A 20,558-nucleotide genomic window follows, 5' to 3' on the forward strand; every position below is an offset into this window, starting at 1 on the left:
AGAAGAAGTGGTAACAAAAATAATATTCACTGTGAAAAATTTCTGTGAATAGAATAAATATATAAAATGCCTGACATGAGGTAGGCACCCAAATAATTTATTTTTCTGTTGTTGGAAAGTGAGGTTATTTCTCATTTTTCATGATTATTGATAACACTGCAATAGGTGTCCATGTGGTTTTCCTCTTTGTTTGGATTATATCCTGGAGCTACTGCTACTGCTGCTGCTAAGTCGCGTCAGTCGTGTCCGACTCTGTGCGACCCCACAGACGGCAGCCCACCAGGCTTCCCCATCCCTGGGATTCTCCAGGCAAGAACACTGGAGTGGGTTGCCATTGCCTTCTCCAATGCATGAAAGTGAAAAGTGAAAGTGAAGTCACTCAGTCATGTCCGACTCTAGCGACCCCATGGACTGCAGCCTACCAGGCTCCTCCGTCCATGGGATTTTCCAGGCAAGAGTACTGGAGTGGGGTGCCATTGCCTTCTCCGATATCCTGGAGCTAGATGCCCAAAATTGTTATTACTGGACCAAAGAGTATTAGCATTTAATTGGTAAAGTTTTGCCAAATGTATTTCCAAGAGAGTTTTTTTTTAACTTACAGTATCTGAATTGATCATATTCTCTACCACCAGCACTTCCCGGGTAGCTCAGTAGGTAAAGAATCAGCCTGCAATGCAGGAAACTGCTTGCAATACAGGTGCCCAGGGCTTGATTCCTGGGTCAGGAAGATTCCCTAGAGAAGGAAATGGCAACCCATTCCAGGATTCTTGCCTGGGAATTCCCATGGACACAGAAGCCTGGTGGGCTACAGTCCACGAGGTTGGGAAGAGTCAGACATGACTTAGCGACTCATGAACTAGTCTCAGTTAATATCTAAAAAAGATAGTAATAGATAAATTTTTTGACTGCTTATCATATGCTAGGCTATCAAAGTGGTTTACCATATATGATCTTAATCACTACAACAACCCCAAGAGGAAATAATTATCTTCATCTTATCCTTGAAATAGTAAAACCAGGATTTGGAACTCTGATATGTTTGATTCCAAGGCCTCTTAGCCTCTATAGTTAAACTACATCAAGTAAAATCATGTTTTAGTTTTTAAATGTAATTAGTATAAAACAGTACTTTGTTATGTTACTTTTATTTGATTTCCAAGCCTGAAAACTTTTCATCACTATTTTCAATCTGCATTTCCTCATATAAACTTACTGTTCGTGTATTTTCCATAATAGCTAACCCACTGAATCATGTTCCAGACTCTCTGCTTGAGTGCTTCAAGAACAGAGCCTTATTTAATTCCCAAAGAGCCATTTGTAATGAACGCTAATAAAGTCCCACAGGGACCCACTGCCGAGTTCTCCAGCTTTTTACAGCATGCTCAGTTTCTTGTCCTTGTTATATCTCCTCTGCCACAGAACTTTGTACACATGCTGTTACCTCTGCTTTGAATATTCCTTCACTCTCCTCTTTTACCTACTTAACACTTCATAATTCTTCAGATACCAATTTGGTGGTCACTTTCTCAGAGAAGCCTTCTTTGACCTCCCTAAATAAATCAAATAAGCCCTCAGCACCATCTGTCATTTTTTTAAAAAGTTTCTCCCCAGTCCCCAGCTTTAGTAAAGTGTTCATAGCATTTATCACAGTTCCAATTATACATTCATTTGTGTTGTTATTTGATTAATGTCTGCTCTCCCATCAGACTGAAGCTCCACAAAAGCAAGGCTCAGATTTACTTCTGCTTGTCTTGATATCCTCAACAACTAGAATAGTATTTGCTACATGGTAGACACTGAGGGTCAGAGAAATCAAACAACTTACCTAATGTCATGGAGATCATAAGTTGTAGAACTCAGATTTGAAATAAAACTATTTAACTTTTGAGTTTGTGCTCTTGGTCTCCACCACATCTCCCCAGTCCTGTTTATCCATCCATCTTCCCAGGTGGAGCTAGTGGTAAAGAACCTGCCTGCCAAAGCAGGAGACACAAGAGATGCAGGTTCGATCCCTGGGTCGGGAAGATCCCCTGGAGGAGGGCATGGCCACCCACTCCAGTATTCTAGCCTGGAGAATCCCAGGGACAGAGGAGCCTGGTGGGTTGGACATGACTGAAGCAACTTAGCATGGCACAACACTCAACTTCTTAAGAGAACTGTAGAATATAACATACACACAGGAAAGTGCTTTAAACACACACATACAATTTAACAATTAGTAATAAAGCAGGTATCTATATAAGTACCACTCAGATCAAGAAATAGAACATTGCCCACACCCCAGAAATCCTTTAGGTGTCCTTCCAGATCATAGCTCCTCTCAATTTCCACCTGACTAGAGGTAAACACTATCACAATATTATTTTTTCCTTTGTTTTGCATAGCTTCAAGGCCATATATCACTAAGCAATAGAGATTAATTTTACCTGTTTTTGAATTCTATGTAAATAAAATGTCATATATACATTTTAAATATTTTCCTTTTTCATTCTACATTGTATTTCTAAAATTCATTTAGTTGCATGTAGCTGGGTCTTAATTTTTTCTAATCATTTTTATGAATTCTTTTTAAAAGCATTTTTTTACACCATACTGTGTGGCAGGCAGAGCTTCCCTGACCAGGGATCAAACCCATGCCCCCTGCAGTAGAAGCACAGTCTTAACCACTAGACCACTGAAGTCCTATTTTTATGAATTCTGCCAAGGTTTAATATATGCAATTACTGCTGTGATCACAGAGTGATCTTAGCTGTTGCTGGTAAGTCACTTCAGTCGTGTCTGACTCTGTGCGACCCCATAGACGGCAGCCCACTAGGCTCTTCTGTCCCTGGGATTCTCCAGGCTAGAATACTGGAGTGGGTTGCCATTTCCTTCTCCAAGCACGAAAGTGAAAAGTGAAAGTGAAGTTGCTCAGTTGTGCCTGACTCTTAGCGACCCCATGGACTGCAGCCTACCAGGCTCCTCCATCCATGGGATTTTCCAGGCAAGAGTACTGGAGTGGGTTGCCATTGCCTTCTCCGAGAGTGCACTGAGAGAGACCAAATAGTCACTTAGGGTAGTATTAACTATTTTGAGTCACCATAGTTCAGTGTCTTGACTTTAGCTTTGTTGGTCTAAAAAATCAATTTTGTCAGTACACTGAGAGTTGATCAGAATCAGGCAAATACATATGAAATTCACCAAAAATAAGAATGCCAATTTAGTAATTTTGGGTGGAGAAAAATTATTGTCAGAATAGAAGTTTGCATTGACTGGCCGCCATATTCTCTGAATTTGGAGAGAAACTTACATGAGAAGCCAATGATAGTAAGAAAGCTGCTTGATAAGCATGGTGATTTTAGTGACCTCAACTGTGATGGTATACAATGTCTTCATCTCTTTGAACCCTCAGGATGGTGTTCACCACTTTTTTCTGGACACTAATGACTTTATTTTCCTTCTTCTAAACTTAATGAAGATCATCCTCTTGCTTTAATGTATTTTCTGAATCCGATCAATGATAATTTACAGGGGAATCGATATTCACTTTGGTCAACTACTACAACCAACTGTGGTTTTATTACATGTGCTTTTCAGCCATTGTGTTAAATATGGGTTAAGGCTTGGTTATATGTTTCATGCTGGTCAATTTGATGCATTCCTTTACGGTTAAAACTCCTTAGATGCTTTTTTCTTTTCTACATTGGAGGTAGTCGAGGCATCTTGATTTAAAAAGCACGTGTTAAAAAAAAAGTATGATCATGTGGGAAAAGTGAGTTTAGAGAATGGCAAGTGTGCTAAATATGCATATATGAGTTTGTTGGATGTCTATACGTATTTGTTCAAAGACTGGATGTGAATACAGAAACAGGAACACAGTTTCATACAGGTAGGGTGATGCGATTACAGTGTATTTTCTTCCTTCTAAAAACTGTTTTGGAGAGAGGAAACTGCAAAGGGAAATTCAAATAACATAAAATACAACTAATAACACTTTACCTACCAAATGCATCTATACTTAAAACATCATAATCTTTATGTTGGCCAGCATTTAGAATTATGCAGGCTTCTACATGGCTGGTATATTGGTCTCAAACATTGCTGTTATAACTTTCTGGAGGCAAAATTTGTATACTGGTTCTGATGTATATTTTGTAATATGGATAAAAAGCCTTCAAAACAGGCAAATTCGTTGAACACTCCTAAGAATTCATGTGAAGGAAATAATGAAAGATATTTATATTGATTCTGGCCACCTATTGTAATATTGTCGGATTGTTTAGGAAGATTGAAAGCAACTTAAATGTCCAAGAGTATAAAGGAATGGGTTAAGTAACTTATGTTGCATCTCATACAAAAGAAGAGTCTGCAGGTGGATTCTTTAATGTTTAAGCCACCAGGGAGGCCCACAGATAATGTAGAAGAATGCAAACTGTTAAGTAAAGAGAGCAAGTTACAAAACACTATGTGCAGTATGAGCCCATCTTCATTACACATGTGAATAAAAGGCTGGAATGTAATATTTCAAAACATTAAGAATAATTAACTCTGAGGGTTATAGATAAGGTGATTTTTAATCATCTTTTTATGGGTTTTGTATATTCTAAAAATTTCTGCAATTCATATGCATTACTTTTTACTTTAAAAATCTATATTAAAATTTTTCTTTTAGTGTTGTTGGGTTCCATTTAAACAATAAAAAGCAAAAAAAAGAATTTTATGCTTCCTGGATATGAGGTGCTTTTGTAGAAAAGGTAAATACGGAATTTATTAATACAAAGACATTTATTAAATATGAAGCATTCAATGAACCCTAATAGAAAGAAGATATCCAGTCCTGAAGGTCAAGTGCTAATGTCGGTTTATAATGCACTAGAAGTCAGGTTGGTGTTGTAGCAACTTGTGAAGACTTTATCATAGACAGACCAGAGAAGACCTGGATACATTTTAGCTCTATAGAGAAGATATAGATACATCCTAGTTCTGTATTTATTTATAACAATACTAGCCAAGCAGTTACGAACACAGTACCTCCTGCATAGCAAGTGCACAAACATCTGTTGGGTTGAAATGACTCATTTATGGGAATTGGCCTATCACTTGAACAAACTTATCAGCATTTCCTGACTTTTGTACCCATTGTGCTCAGTCCCTCAGTTGTGTCTGACTGTCTGCAACACTATGGACTTTAGCCCGCCAGGCTCCTCTCTCCATGGAATTTTCCAGGCAAGAATCATGGAGTCAGTTGCCATTTCCTACTCCATTGTACCCATTAAGGTACAGATTTTTTTAGTGCTTCCACTAGAATAAATATATCATATTATCCATAAAGCTCGTTTATTCCAGTTCCATCTTCAGCCTCCAGTCCCACGTAGGACCATCCAGTCCCACGTTTAAAGTTATTCACTGGACATTTAAAATACATTTAAATACATTTCTTTTTGCCATGTCCTTACATTTTATTGATCTAAATTTGAAACTCTTTGTTTACTCACCCCAGTTTAGCTACTGCTTTCCCACTTGCTCACTTACCTGACTAATGTGTGGCAACACGATCCCCATAAGCTTGCCTGTCTAGTTGAAGATGATTGCGTGCACACTCCGGGTCAGTTCAGTCTTGTTCCCCGTTCCTGCTAGTGGTAGCCTTGTTTGCTGGACATAGAGGCCTGAACTCCTAATTCCATTCCTTTGAATTCATGCTGTCTCTATCCTGTTGGAGGCTTGGAATAGATAATACTGTAATATTACAATACTGTAATATTGTAAGGCGATGAAGAACTAACTTAAGACACTTCAACTTTGAGTCCCCTCTTCTGTCTAGTTCAGGAGGGCCAAGGTTGATTTTTCCCCACACCCAGATGTAACTTATGCTCTGTTTTCTATACAATAGTGTAGTCCTCCAAGGCAGAGAGTGCAAACACCAAATGCGGTCTTGTGCTTTCTTTTTCTTCCTGTTCTCTTTTGAGAGTGATGTTGATTCATTTACTAGCAATTGCTTTTCTAGTCAGTGAAAAAGAGCATGCAATAGATTCAGTCCTGATTTCCACAATTTCATAGCCAGAACCTCAGTTCTGTTTTCCTGTCTTGAAATGGGGGTGCTTTCCTGGTGGTCCAGAGGCTAAGACTCTGTGCTCCCAATACAGAGGGCCTAGGTTCTATCCCTGGTCGGGGAACTAGATCCCACATGCTACAACTGAGAGTTCAAATGCCCCAACTAAAGATACTGCATAGTGCAACGAAGATGGAAAATCCTGCATGTGGCAACTAAGACCCAGCACAGCCAAATAAATAAATAAAAATAAATATTAAAAAATTATTCCGAAAAAAAAAAAAAGAAAGAAAGAAAACGGGTATAGTCCACAAACCAAATCAGCATACTTTTAGCTTATCAAGCATATGCACAGAATCCAGTTTCTCATACATTCCAAACGATCAGGACTCAGAAGGCCCCTTTTCTCTATTCTCTCAGCAGCTTTTCTTCATTCCCTGATTTCTCTCATTGGTGCTGCCTTTAGGGAACTCATATCCACTTTGCGGTTGGTAGAGAAATACTTTCTCCCTTCAGCCTCTCTTTTCTCCCCCAACCCAACCCACCCTCATGGCTCTGCTTTCTCTTTTATACTCTTTTCCTTCCAACCTTCAGATTTTCTCTTATTCTTGTGAGGTTTACTAGTTCTCTGTCCTGAGTCGGCTCTGCTTCATTCCCTAGTTGGGTGTTGAAGCCCTGGGGGTCTAGCAGAGAGAGAAGGGGAGTGAGAAAAAGACCTTCACAGTAGTCTGACCTTTAGGTAAGACATCTGAAAAAAAAAATCTTTCACACTTTCCAAATTAACAGTTCTACAGGCATTTCCTATGTGATGTTTTGCTAAAAGAATGTCTGCATTTGTCATCCAGCCAGATAACTCTGGGAGAAGGAACAGAGTAGGAAATAAAAATCCATTCTCTTAGAGGAAAACATAGGCAGAACACTCAATGACATAAATCAAAGCAAGATCCTCTATGACCCACCTCCTAGAGTAATGGAAATAAAAACAAAAGTAAACAAGTAGGACCTGATTAAACTTAAAAGCTTTTGCACAGCAAAGGAAACTATAAGCAAAGTGAAAAGACAGCCCTCAAAATGGAAGAAAATAATAGCAAATGAAACAACTGACAAAGGATTAATTTCCAAAATATACAAGCAGCTCATACAACTCGTTGTCAGACAAACAACCCAATCAAAAAGTGGGAAAAAGACCTAAACAGACAGTTCTCCAAAGGAGACATATAGAAGGCTAATAAACACATGAAAAGGTGCTCAACATCACTCATTATTAGAGAAATAGAAATCAAAACTACTATGAGATGTCACCTTACACCAGTCAGAATGGCCATCATCAAAAAGTCTACAAACAATAAATGCTGGAGAGGGTGAGGAGAAAAGGGAATGCTCTTGCATTGTTGTTGGGAATGTAAATTGATACAGCCACTATGGAAGACGGTATGGAGATTCCTTAAAAAACTAGGAATAAAACCACCATATGACACAGCAATCCCACTCCTACGCATATACCCTGAGGAAACCAAAATTGAAAGAGACACATGTATCCCATTGTTCATTGCAGCACTATTTACAGTAGCTAGAACATGCAAGCAACCTAGATGTCCATCAACAGATGAATGGATAAAGAAGTTGTGGTACATATACACAATGGAATATTACTCAGCCATAAAAAGGAATGCCTTTGAGTCAGCTCTGATGAGCTGGATGAACCTAGAACCTATTATACAGAGTGAAGTGAGTCAGAAAGGGAAAGATAAATATCATATTCTAATGCATATATATGAAATCTAGAAAAATGGTACTGAAGAATTTATTTGCAGGCCAAAAATGGAGAAACAGACATAGAGAACAGACTTATGGACACGGGGAGAGGGGAGGAGAGGGTGAGATATATGGAAAGAGTGACATGGAAACTTACATTACCATATGTAAAATAGATAGCCAATAGGAATTTGCTGTATGGAAACTCAGGAAACTCAAACACGGGCTTTGTATCAATCTAGAAGGGTGGGATGGGGTAGGAGATGGGAGGGAGGTTCAAAAGGGAGAGAATATATGTACACCTGTGGCTGATTCATGCTGAGGTTTAACAGAAAACAGCAAAATTCTGTAAAGCAATTATCCTTCAATAAAAAATTAATTAATTAAAAAAATCCATTCTCTCCCATTGTTGAAGGTGGCAGTCAAGACAGCTAAACAATAATACATTACACACACATAAAACTTGTATGTGTGAAATTTTGCCAAATTAATTCAGGCATACCTTTCAAAAAGAACTTTGGCTATGGCATTCTCCCTGGAAAGCATTCCACAGGAAAGCAAAGCAAGACAAACAAAAACAGTATAACAGTATAAATTGTTCTGGAGAGTTTTAGAATGAGCTTCTCTGGGATTTGACATCTTTTCAGCAGCCCTAGAATCAATGGCTAGTTGAAAATTATCATTATAAAGGTGCACAAGATCAGAGAGAGCTGAAAATTGGTATAACTTGGATATTGGCATAAGTTGGAAATATTTTACAGTCTTTCGTGTATTTGTGTTACATCCTTAAATTCCGAAACTAGCCCACTTTCATCCATTTTGGTGTAAAAATATGCTACATAAAGATCATTTCAGCATCTCTCTTCCTAAATTCAATTCTGAAAACCCACAAGAATTCAAACCATGGTAAGAAACTAGGATTTAACAAGTGACTATATACCTGCTTTTATATAGGTTGCCTGTGTCTGATTTAACTCTAGAAACAGAAAAAAATGGTCATTAAAACAATACATGCTGGCATTTGTGGTCCAGCAGATAAGCAGAGAGTTGTCTGTTCCATTTGTCATTGTTATTTGGAAAAAGCATACTCTTCTATACTTTAAGTTGTTATAATGATTAATGATCTATTTATTATTTGGAATCAGTTTAATTAGATTCAAGATATTTGATAATTTGTTGTATAATGAAGTCCCAGCTAACAAATCTCTCATGACCCCAACTTTTTCCCTCTCCTTGCAGACTCAGCTATTAAGTTACCCTGAGCTAATTTTGAAATCTAATGATGAATTTGGATGATTTGTTGGAACAAATTTTTATTTACACCTACCTTTCTTATCTCTGTCTCTCTGTGTCATCATTCCTTTATTTTAGATTCTCCCTTTCTCACCCATTTTTAAAAAATGACTTAGTTATTAGTGTCCTTAAGTAAACTCCTACAGATAGATATACATCCTAATTATGTGAAAACTCTACATGAAATATAAACAATTAAGTAAAATAGTGATTTCCTTCTTTTTAAGTTTTTTTTTTCTTTATTGCCAGTCACATGAGAAATTTTCTTTTTCTATTTCCTTATTGCTATCTATTAGTTTACCCTGTGGAAAAAAATAGTCCATAATCACGGGTGAGAAAAGCAGAAGCAGTACTGGGTATACAAATTTTTATGAGAAAGGAAAGGAAACCCATAGTTTTAAAGGAGTGATGTTACATATAATTGTCAGTGACATCAGTTTGTACAATCTTGAAAGAAGCTAGAAATGAATCTTTGGGAGACTCATAACTGTAGGACAGTAGGGAATATGGGAAAATTAACTTGGGATTCAACTGAGGAGAATCAGAAAAACCCAGCTAAGGAGTTTTTCTTTTTTTCTAGTAGCAAGAGAGATTAGCTGAAGTAGTTTTTAGCATGAGAGAGATAAGGAAAGCAATACTTTAGTAAGATTGCTGCTGCTGCTGCTAAGTCACTTCAGTCGTGCCCGACTCTGTGTGACCCCATAGACCGCAGCCCACCAGGCTCCCCCATCCCTGGGATTCTCCAGGCAAGAATACTGGAGTGGGTTGCCATTTCCTTCTCCAGTGCATGAAAGTGAAAAGTGAAAGTGAAGTCGCTCAGTCATGTCTGACTCTCAGAGACCCCATGGACTGCAGCCTACCAGGCTCCTCCATCCATGGGATTTTCCAGGCAAGTGGAGTGGGGTGCCATTGCCTTTTCCACAGTAAGGGCAGTGATGATTTTAGTTTGGGATTGCTCAGTTTGAGACATCTAAGTGGAGATGTCTAGAACGTGGTTGGAAATTCAGGACTGGAAATTAGTAATCAAATCTCATTGAAAAAAATTGAAAGTTATCCAATAGGGGTTGGAATTATAATTCAATGTGAATCACTTAGATACATTTTTAAAAACATTGGTACGTCTTCTATGATGATGTTTCTGAGCAAATGTACTTAGTGAGAAGAGCAGAGAGTTGAGGACCTAACTTTGGAATGTTGGATAATTAACAATTAGAGACAGAAGCAGACATACAGGCATTAAGAAAGAATGTGAAGAGGGAAAGAGAAGTCAGAAAAGAAAGAGGAGAACCAAAATGATATAGACTAATAAGGGCAAAAGGAGGAGGAAATTTCAAGAAGGAAGTTAAGTTAAAGAGAATGAAGACTGAGAAGATGCTGAGGGATCTGACCCATAGGAAGTAAATAATAATCTTCATGTGACCAAGTCATCATTAAATAGTGGGTAAATAATGAAAATTATTTTCTGCAGTTCAAGTCAATAAATATTTATTAGCTACCACAGATGTTTTTCCCTTGTCTTTCTCAAACTGAGTAACAGTCAATACAGTTTTCAGATCTACTACATGAAGTTTCTTTGAGTCATAATGGGATCTGGGATGAAGATGATTCATTAGATGGAGTGAAGTTGATTCATCAGATGGAGCTAAAGAGGAACTATCATTTCTTCTGACCCAAAATTTCACTCTGTACTATAATATTGGCAAGTGAGAATAATTTTATTTATTTATTGTTTTAGTAACAACACCTTTTCTTTATTAAACAGGTACTCTGTACCAGTACTGCACATATGATAACTCATTTAATTCACTCACAACTCTAAGACAAATATCCTCCCACTTTACTTAAAAAGCAACTGAGACACTGAAAGATTAAATAACTTGCCCAACTTCATTCAGCCAGTACTGCACCCATCTCAGATATATACACTGGAAATCAACCACAAAGTTGGTTAACAATACAGATGCCCACACATCTCCAGTGACTGCCGTTAGTCATGGGATACAGGTCACAACATAGGTTAAGCGCTAACTCCAGTTCTAGGCTACCTCAGTTTAGAATTCTGAACACTGTGTTTGGTAGTTTTGTGATCTTGGGGCACTTATTTCTCTGTGCCTCAGTTTCCTCATCTTTAAAACAGAGAATAAGGAGATACTTTTAAGGAGACACTTCACTGCCTCTTTCAACCATATTATGCTACCCTCTGACTGACCCAGATCATAGTCTACAAATGAAATGTGATACTATTTAAAGATTCATGTTTGGTTGAGGGGTGGGCTTGAAGTTTAGGTTATATAAAAGAATGACTGCTTTGGGGACTGATATCTTGGAAATTTTGCTAACTAGAGAGATGGTATTCATCTTAAGCTCCATTTCTACATAAAATAGTTCTGTAATAGTTGTAAAGAAAGTCAGTCAAACGTTTACTATCTGACTCTTTGGATGGAACACAGAATTTGTGCTCAGAAGATGTTATTTTTTTTTAAATATTCACTAGTTTCACCTTTAAGTTTTTTCTGTTTGTAGCTCAGTTGCCTTAAGTGTGATCTTTTCACTTCTCCAAATGTCACTGAACCCTGTTGTCCTTATGCTCTGGGCTCCCTTGTGAAAGGAACCAGCCCTAGAGGATACTATGTGTGAGTGTGTGTTAGTTGTTCAGTTGTGTCTGTCTCTTTACAACCCCATGGACTGTGACCTGCCAGACTCCTCTGTCCATGGGATTCTCCAGGCAAGAATACTGGAGTAGGTAGCCATTCCCTTCTCCAGGGGATCTTCCTGACCCAGAGATCAAACCTGGGTCTCCTGCACTGCAGGCAGATTCTTTACAGTCTGAGCCACCAGGGAAGCTAAAACAGCTGAAGTGGAATATTTGGGCAGAGGGGAAGGAAATCTCTCTAGAGATAGCTTCTTGCCTCTTTTCCCTAGGATGATTGAATTATTGTGATTTTATTACAGATGCTGAAAAGATTATCCGCCAAGTATAAGGCAGATAAAACCTATCCTACAACTGTGGCTGAGAGGCCCAAGAATATCAAGAAAAACAGATATAAGGATATTTTGCCCTGTAAGTTTCATTTCTCCCTTTAAACTTGTACCTTTTCCCTAATTCAGTCATCTTATCTCTTTTTACCCATTGGTTGCTATTCCTAATCCTGGATCATGGCTTTGAGAAATTAGTTTGTACTGTAGATGACTACAAAAGAACATTCATTCACTCTTTAATCACTTATGAGCATCCACTATTCACAGTGCTAGTTTCAGACTTACAGAAGCCCTCTGACCAAACCCTCTTAATTAGTCTTTCTTTCGTATTATAGATGACCATAGCCTAGTAGAACTGTGCATGATAACCTCTGATGAGGATTCCAGCTACATCAATGCCAACTTCATTAAGGTACATTGAATATTCTGTATTTCTCTAGGTACTTAAAAAAATGGGGGTGGGGTGGGGGGTGGAGGAATACTAGACAAGAAGAAGAGCATGTTTTTTGTAGTTACCCCATGTAATTTCTCTTTCCCTTTAGGGAGTTTATGGACCCAAGACTTATATTGCCACCCAGGGACCTTTGCCTACAACTGTCCTGGACTTCTGGAGGATGATTTGGGAATACAGCATCCTGGTAAGTGCAGAGTTGATTTTTTTTTGTTGTTGTTGTTACTATATTCTCTAGTTCTTAGAGATGTGGGGGATAGGGTGGCGGGATAAGTGACTGAGGTTTCCTATGTATCAGAATCATTGCTTTTTGGGGTCAGTTGCTAGAATTTTGGTGTTCAGGCAACTTTAGTCAAAATCACAGTCACTATTGTTCAGGGAAACAAAAGTTCTCTTTCTAACAGTCTCATTTGTTAACAAGAATTTATTGATTTGAATAGAGAAAAGGGAAGTGAGGACAAAGAAAAAAGAGTAGGAGCAACATTTTATAATTTATTAGGACTTCTTTTTCAGTTATAAAAAAACAAAAAAAAAGTATGACACTTTTGGACTCTGGGACTCATGTATTAACTGCTTTTCTAACTGTATCAGTGTTTAAGTCTCTATTTTATCACCCTAGATTATTGTTATGGCGTGCATGGAGTTTGAAATGGGAAAGGTGAGTTGCTGTTTAGTAAACCTAAAGGAAAAAAGAAAATGAAGGGGGAAACTTGGTAGCAGAATTTTCCTTAACTGTGACTTGGTAGACATTTATGCTTATCTTCCTAGTCTTCAGTTTGGGAATGCCAAATGATTCTCAAGGTTTTTTTTTAAACCCGTGAGAAACTTTTTTGCCCATTTCCCCTGTGTTTTAAAATAAAAATAAAGTATACTTTTTAAAATAACAATTCATTTTCCTGTTGTTATTAATCAGACATTTTAGACTGCCAGTCAGAGCTCCTTTTGTGCCACTTGACAAGGCCTTCACTAACCATGTATGGCTGGTGAGCACTTGAAATATGGCTGGTGTGGCTGAAGAACTCAGCTTATCTTAATGCATTTAAATTTAAAGAATGATATTCAATTCAGTTATTGGAAAATCTAATTTGGAACTTGGGTATGTGAATCTTTTTCAACCATAGATTTTATGAAATCTAAATGGATACAAAATATTTCCAATGAAAATTTAGCATAGCAACTGAAACATGCTTTAAATATAAAATATATACTAGATTTTGAAGACAGTTTAAAGATGTTAAATATCTAATAACCATTTTAGTTTGATTACAACTTGAAAATTTTTTTAATTTATTGGGCTAAGATATATTATAACAATTAACCCTACTATTTTTTTTCATTTTTGAATGTGGCTATTAGAAAAATCTTAATTATATATGTAGCTCATATTATATTTCTATTGAACAACACTCTTTGAAACTACTGTTGCCATTCTGAATCGATACAATTCCAATGAAAACCAAGGGAACTTGGGGTTTCAGTTAGCTTGTGTAGCTTTGTTTTAATCCTTTTGAAATACTGAAAATGTCAGATCCCTATTTCTACTTTTTGAGACTTCCAGGAAGTCTTAAATTTGTATATCCTTTGAGGTTTGTTTTCCCATCTTTGGAAAATTCAGACTTGTGTTGAAGTCCAAGGGCATTAGAAATTCCTAACCTAGGGTAAAGGACACAGCTGAATTTGCTTCTGAATGGGGGATAGGGTTTCACTGTCCAGGAAAGACTAGAATATATGGAAGGAAATCACCACCTTTTGCTTTGTGCAACAGAAAAAATGTGAGCGCTACTGGGCTGAACCAGGAGACACGCAACTGCAACTTGGTCCTTTCTCCATATCCTGTGTAAGTATGATGTCTATTTCCACTTTGGCTGAGCAGATGCTCCAGAACCTACTTTATAGAGAGTAGTTTTTGAATATTAGTCTTTGAAATAACTAATATTTTGATTTACTTCTTAGGAAGCTGAAAATAGAAAATCTGATTATACAATCAGGACTCTAAAAGCCAAGTTCAATAGTGTAAGTATAGAACACTAAATGTAAACTAAAAGCCCACAGAGACCAGGCAAGTAAATGTACATGTATATGATGCAGTCTGGACATATCATAATAGGGGATGGAAGGGCCTTTCATGTTCTGGATAGCCTGTAATATCCAAAAGAGACCTTTGGTGTAATCTGTGTTCCCCAACCTATTTCACACCAATGGCCCACATATAAAATGATATTATTTCTAGGGTGAATAGAGGCTGGGAACCAACTTGAAAGCTCAGACTCCTCTGTTTCTCTAAGGCAAAGGGATTTAGTACCTCAGCCTGCCTGTGACTCATTTAAAGGATACCAGTTGGGAAGCTCTGGTTTGGACCACTTTCACATCTACCTTCTCTTGTGAGTAGATAGGAACAGGCCAATAGTGAGTGACCTGAAATTACTTATAATTGTTCTTACAGGGCATCTGGTCTGTAGGGAAGAAGATTACATAAATTGCAAAAAAGATAAGATGCTACTTAGTAAGACAGAGTCATCTTGTGATAGAATGAGGTGACATGCTAATCTTGAACTCTCCTTTTATCCTGGTTATTTTTATAGGAAACTCGAACCATCTATCAGTTCCATTATAAGAATTGGCCAGACCATGATGTGCCTTCATCTATAGACCCTATTCTTGAGCTCATTTGGGATGTGCGTTGTTACCAAGACGATAACAGTGTTCCCATATGCATTCACTGCAGGTATGATGCTGTTGTGTGAACCTTCTCCCCAGAATAAACCAAATGTCACACTCAGGCCAGGACTTCTGCTTTTAACCAAAGGAAGACTGACTTTGTTGGAACTTAAACCCTATGTAGATGTAGGTTCCTAATTTGAGGCTCATGTTTTCCAGTCAGTCAGAAAGGAATCAAGTTTAAAAATGAGAATGATTGAAAAAGAAAGGTCAATAGAAACTCTGATAAATTCAACCTGAGAATTAATGATTTTTTTTTTCTGGTAAATTACTTGTGAACATCATAGCTCTAGAGATGTTTTGCTGTGAGAACTTGCCTAAGACCTGTCCTGAGGCTTGGTGAAGTCTGTGGCAACTGAAAAACATGTTCTGGGAAATGGTAGGGTTTAGACAGTTTCATGGTCTCTAGATTTCTTCTTCCTCAAATCTGCTGGTGAAATTTTTCAGCTACAATCCACTCTCTGCAACTATACATGCTACTGTGATCTTTCATTTCAGTGCTGGTTGTGGAAGGACTGGTGTTCTCTGTGCTATTGATTACACGTGGATGTTGCTAAAAGATGGGGTGAGTTTTTCTCAATAGGCACTTGCTATTTTCTTAACCTTGTTACTTTCAGACTTAGAAATTGTCTGGTTCTTCAAAACATCTATCTTTAGGATTCTAGAATATTCACTTGTAGATTGGCTTTGTCAGACAATTAACTTAGTTCCTAAATTGGTGGTTCTCAAAATGTGGTCCCCAGACAAGAAGCATCAGTATCACCCGGGGAACTCATTAGAAATGCAAACTTTTGGGCCCCACCTCAGATGAACTGAAGCAGAAACTCTGGAGGGGGTGGGCCCGGCAAGTTCTCCAGATGCTTCTGCAGAGAAGTAGTTTTGATAACCACTGTCCTAAATCATAGTTACCCTTCCTTTAGCCAGGTAACTTGCATTAAGAATTTTGCTGCTTTCTGTCAAACCTTAATATGAATCAGCCATAGGTATACATTTATCCCCTCCCTTTTGAACCTCTCTCCCATCTCTCACCCCACCCCACCCCTCTAGATTGATACAGAGCCCCTGTTTGAGTTTCTTGAGCCATATAGCAAATTCCTATTGGCTATCTATTTTACATATGGTAATGTAAGTTTCCATGTCACTCTTTCCATACATCTCACCCTCTCCTCCCCTCTCCCCATGTCCATAAGTCTATTCTCTATGTCTGTTTCTCCATTGTTGGCTTGTAAATAAATTCTTTGGTACCATTTTTCTAGATTTCATATATATGCATTAGAATATGATATTTATCTTTCTCTTTCTGACTCACTTCACTGTATAATAGGTTCTAGATTCATCCAGCTCATCAGAGCTGACTCAAAGGCATTCCTTTTTATGGCTGAGTAATATTCCGTTGTGTATATGTACCACAACTTCTTTATCCATTCATCTATTGATGGACGTCTAGGTTGCTTGCATGTTCTAGCTATTGTAAATAGTGCTGCAATGAACAATGGGATACATGTGTCTCTTTCAATTTTGGTTTCCTCAGGGTATATGCGTAGGAGTGGGATTGCTGTGTCATATGGTGGTTTTATTCCTAGTTTTTTAAGGAATCTCCAAACCGTCTTCCATAGTGGCTGTATCAATTTACATTCCCAACAACAGTGCAAGAGCATTCCCTTTTCTCCACACCCTCTCCAGCATTTATTGTTTGTAGACTTTTTGATGATGGCCATTCTGACCAGTGTGAGGTGGTATCTCATAGTAGTTTTGATTTGCATTTTTCTAATAATGAGTGATGTTGAGCACCTTTTCATGTGTTTATTAGCCATCTATATGTCTCCTTTGGAGAACTGTCTGTTTAGGTCTTTTTCCACTTTTTGATTGGGTTGTTTGTTTTTCTGGCATTGAGTTGTATGAGCTGCTTGTATATTTTGGAAATTAATCCAAGTTGTTTAATTTGTTATTATTTTCTCCCATTCTGAGGGTTGTCTTTTCACCTTGCTTCGAGTTTCCTTTGCTGTGAAAAAGCTTTTCAGTTTAATCAGGTCCTACTTATTTACTTTTGTTTTTATTTCCGTTACCTTAGGAGGTGGGTCATAGAGGGTCTTGCTTTGATTTATGTCATCGAGTGTTCTGCCTATGTTTTTCTCTAAGAGTTTTATAGTTTCTGGTCTTATATTGAGGTCTGTAATCCATTTTGAGTTTATCTTTGTGTATGGTGTTAGGAAGTGTTCTAATTTCATTCTTTTACATGTAGCTGTCCAGTTTTCCCAGTACTGTTTATTGAAGAGGCTGTCTTTGCCCCATTGTATATTTTTGCCTCCTTTGTCAAAAATAAGGTACCCATAGGTGCATGGGTTTATTTCTGGGCTTTCTATCTTGTTCCATTGGTCTATATTTCTGTTTTTGTGCCAGTACCATAGTGTGTTGATGACTGTAGCTTTGTAGTATAATCTGAAGGCAGGAAGGTTGATTCTTTCGGCTCCATTTTTCTTTCTCAAGACTGCTTTGGCTATTCGGGGTCTTTTGTGTTTCCATATGAATTGTGAAAGTTTTTGTTCTAATTCTGTGAAAAAAGCCATTGGTAATTTGATAGGGGTCACATTGAATCTGTAGATTGCATTTGGTAGTAATGTCATTTTCACAATATTGATTCTTCCTACCCAGGAACATGGAATACCTCTTCATCTGTTTATGTCGTCTTTGATTTCTCTCATTAGTGTCTTACAATTTTCTGTGTACAGTTCTTTTGTCTCCTTAGGTAAGTTTATTCCTAGATATTTAATTCTTTTTGTTGCAGTGGTGAATGGGATTGATTCCTTAATTTCTCTTTCTGATTTTTCATTTTTAGTATATAGAAATGCAAGTGATTTCTGTGTATTGATTTTATATCCTGCAACTTTGCTAAATTCACTGATTAGCTCTAGGAGTTTTCTGATATTATCTTTAGGGTTTTCTATGTACAGTATCATGTCATCTGAAAACAGGGAGAGCTTTACTTCTTTTCTGATCTGGATTTCTTTTATTTCTTTTTCTTCTCTGATTGCTCTAGCTAGGACTTCCAGAAATATGTTGAATAATAGTGGAGAAAGTGGACACCCTTGTCTTGTTCCTGATCTTAGGGGGAATGCTTTCAGTTTTTCACCATTGAAAACAATGTTTGCTGTAGGCTTATCATATATGGCCTTTACTATGTTGAGGTAGTTTCCTTTTATACCCATTTTTTGAAGAGTTTTAATCATAAATGGGTGCTGAATTTTGTCAAAGGCTTTTTCTGTATCTATTGAGATTATAATATGGTTTTTATCTTTCAATTTGTTAATATAGTTTATCACATTGATTGATGTGTATATTGAAGAATCCTTGCATTCCTGGAATAAACCCAACTTGATCATGGTGTATGAGCTTTTAGATCTGTTGCTGAATTCTATTTGCTAAAATTTTCTTGAGGATTTTGGATCTATGTTCATCAGTGATATTGGCCTATAGTTTTCTTTTTTTGTGCTGCCTTTGTCTGGTTTTGGTATCAGGGTGATAGTGGCCTCATAGAATGAGTTTGGAAGTGTTCCTTCCTTAGCAATTTTTGGAAAGAGTTTTAGAAGGATAGGCATTAGCTCTTCTCTAAATATTTGATAGAATTCTCCCATGAAGTCATCTGGTCCTGGGCTTTTGTTTTTTGGGAGATTTTTGATCACAGCTTTGATTTCAGTGCTTGTAATTGGGTTGTTAATAATTTCTATTTCTTCCTGGTTCAGTCTTGGAAGATTGAACTTTTCTGAGAATCTGTCCATTTCTTCCAAGTTATCCATTTTATTGCCATATAGTTGTTCATAATAGTCTCTTATAATCTTTGTATTTCTGCATTGTCTGTTGTAACTTCTCCTTTTTCATTTCTAATTTTGTTGATGAGTCTGGCGAAAGGCTGGTCAATTTTGTTTATCTTCTCAAAGAACCAGCTTTTAGTTTTATTAACCTTTACTATTGTTTCTTTCATTTCTTTTTCATTTATTTCTGCTCAGATCTTTATGATTTCTTTCTTCTGCTAATTTTCGGGGTTTTTTTGTTCTTCTTTTTCCAGTTGTTTTAGGTGTAAAGTTAGGTTGTCTATTCGATGTTTTTCTTGTTTCTTGAGGGAGGATTGTATTGCTATAAACTTCCCTCTTAGAACTGCTTTCACTGTATCCTGTAGGTTTTAAGTTGTCATGTTTTCATTGTCATTTGTTTCTAGAAACTTTTTTATTTCTTTTTTGATTTCTTCAGTAACCTCTTGGTTATTTAGAAATGTGTTGTTTAATCTCCGCGTGTTTGTGTTTCTTACAGTTTTTTTCCTTGTAATTGATATCTTCGCTCGTAGTGTTGTGATCAGAGAAGATGCTTGATATGATTTCAATTTTCTTTAATTTACTGAGGTTTGATTTGTGACCCAAGATGTGGTCTATCCTGGAGAATGTTCCATGTGCACTTGAGAAGGTGTATTCTACATTTGGATGGAATGTCCTGAAGATATCAATGAGATTCATTTCATCTAATGTATCATTTAAACCTTGTGTTTCCTTATTAATTTTCTGTTTTGATGATCTGTCCATTGGTGTGAGTGGGGTGTTCCCTCATTATATTTTTAACTTCAGACATTTGATCAACCAATGTGAAATCATTCTGAAGAGTTTCTTCAGTATTTCATAGGCTCTAAGTAATGGTGCAAGTGATGAAAAACCTCATTAGTTTTAAAAGTGCATTCTTTTTTTCTAGATAGGAACAAAAGAGTAAGATATTTTTTCCTTTTATTTGATAGATAATTCCTGAGAACTTCAGTGTTTGTAGTTTGATCCAGGAAATGCGAACACAGAGGCCTTCATTAGTTCAAACTCAGGTATGGACTATGGTGAATAATATAACATGTCTGAGTCTGGTTCCATCTCTTTATTTGGTAACAGCAAGGCATCCAAAAATAGCTGACTGCTTTACTATCAAGGGTTTTGGTCCATTTCCACTTCCTCTAACTCTGAATATCCCAATATTTTTCCTGTATCCCTGGCCCTGGACCAAATTCCTTTCATTCCTTATATTTTATTGTCTGTTCAGAAAATATTAAGAAAGCAATATTTCTTACAAAGGATATTTTTTAAAAATCTACAAACTATTTGACCTATTGGAAAGAAATAGCTGGGTCAGGTTAACCTGAAATTTTGTGGTGGTAATTCATTTCTGAAACCACACAAAATTAGAGATTTGTAATTTCTTCTTCAGGAGGTGGTAACAGAATCTGGAGAATTATATTATTTTCTTCATTTTAGAAAATAATAAAAAATTTAAAAATCATCCATAATCCTGTCACCTAGAGACAGTCAC

General features: G+C 37.1%; 1 protein-coding gene across 5 annotated transcripts in view; it reads left to right on the plus strand.

Annotated features, from left to right (window-relative positions):
- Positions 1 to 20,558, plus strand: part of PTPN22 (protein tyrosine phosphatase non-receptor type 22) — a 57,570-nt gene that overhangs the window by 4,830 nt on the left and 32,182 nt on the right. For 3 of the 5 annotated variants that reach the window (XM_055584699.1, XM_055584701.1, XM_055584698.1), the window contains exons 2-10: positions 12,029 to 12,137; positions 12,391 to 12,467; positions 12,598 to 12,693; positions 13,126 to 13,164; positions 14,272 to 14,343; positions 14,460 to 14,519; positions 15,089 to 15,231; positions 15,723 to 15,789; positions 20,002 to 20,079. In XM_055584699.1, coding sequence (XP_055440674.1) covers positions 12,029 to 12,137; positions 12,391 to 12,467; positions 12,598 to 12,693; positions 13,126 to 13,164; positions 14,272 to 14,343; positions 14,460 to 14,519; positions 15,089 to 15,231; positions 15,723 to 15,789; positions 20,002 to 20,079 — 741 coding nt within the window. The remainder of the gene's footprint in view (positions 1 to 12,028; positions 12,138 to 12,390; positions 12,468 to 12,597; positions 12,694 to 13,125; positions 13,165 to 14,271; positions 14,344 to 14,459; positions 14,520 to 15,088; positions 15,232 to 15,722; positions 15,790 to 20,001; positions 20,080 to 20,558) is intronic. The other 2 variants (XM_055584702.1, XM_055584700.1) reach the window with 2 other exon arrangements.

This window comes from Bubalus kerabau, chromosome 6 (assembly GCF_029407905.1).
Source record: "Bubalus kerabau isolate K-KA32 ecotype Philippines breed swamp buffalo chromosome 6, PCC_UOA_SB_1v2, whole genome shotgun sequence".
NCBI lineage: Eukaryota > Metazoa > Chordata > Mammalia > Artiodactyla > Bovidae > Bubalus > Bubalus kerabau.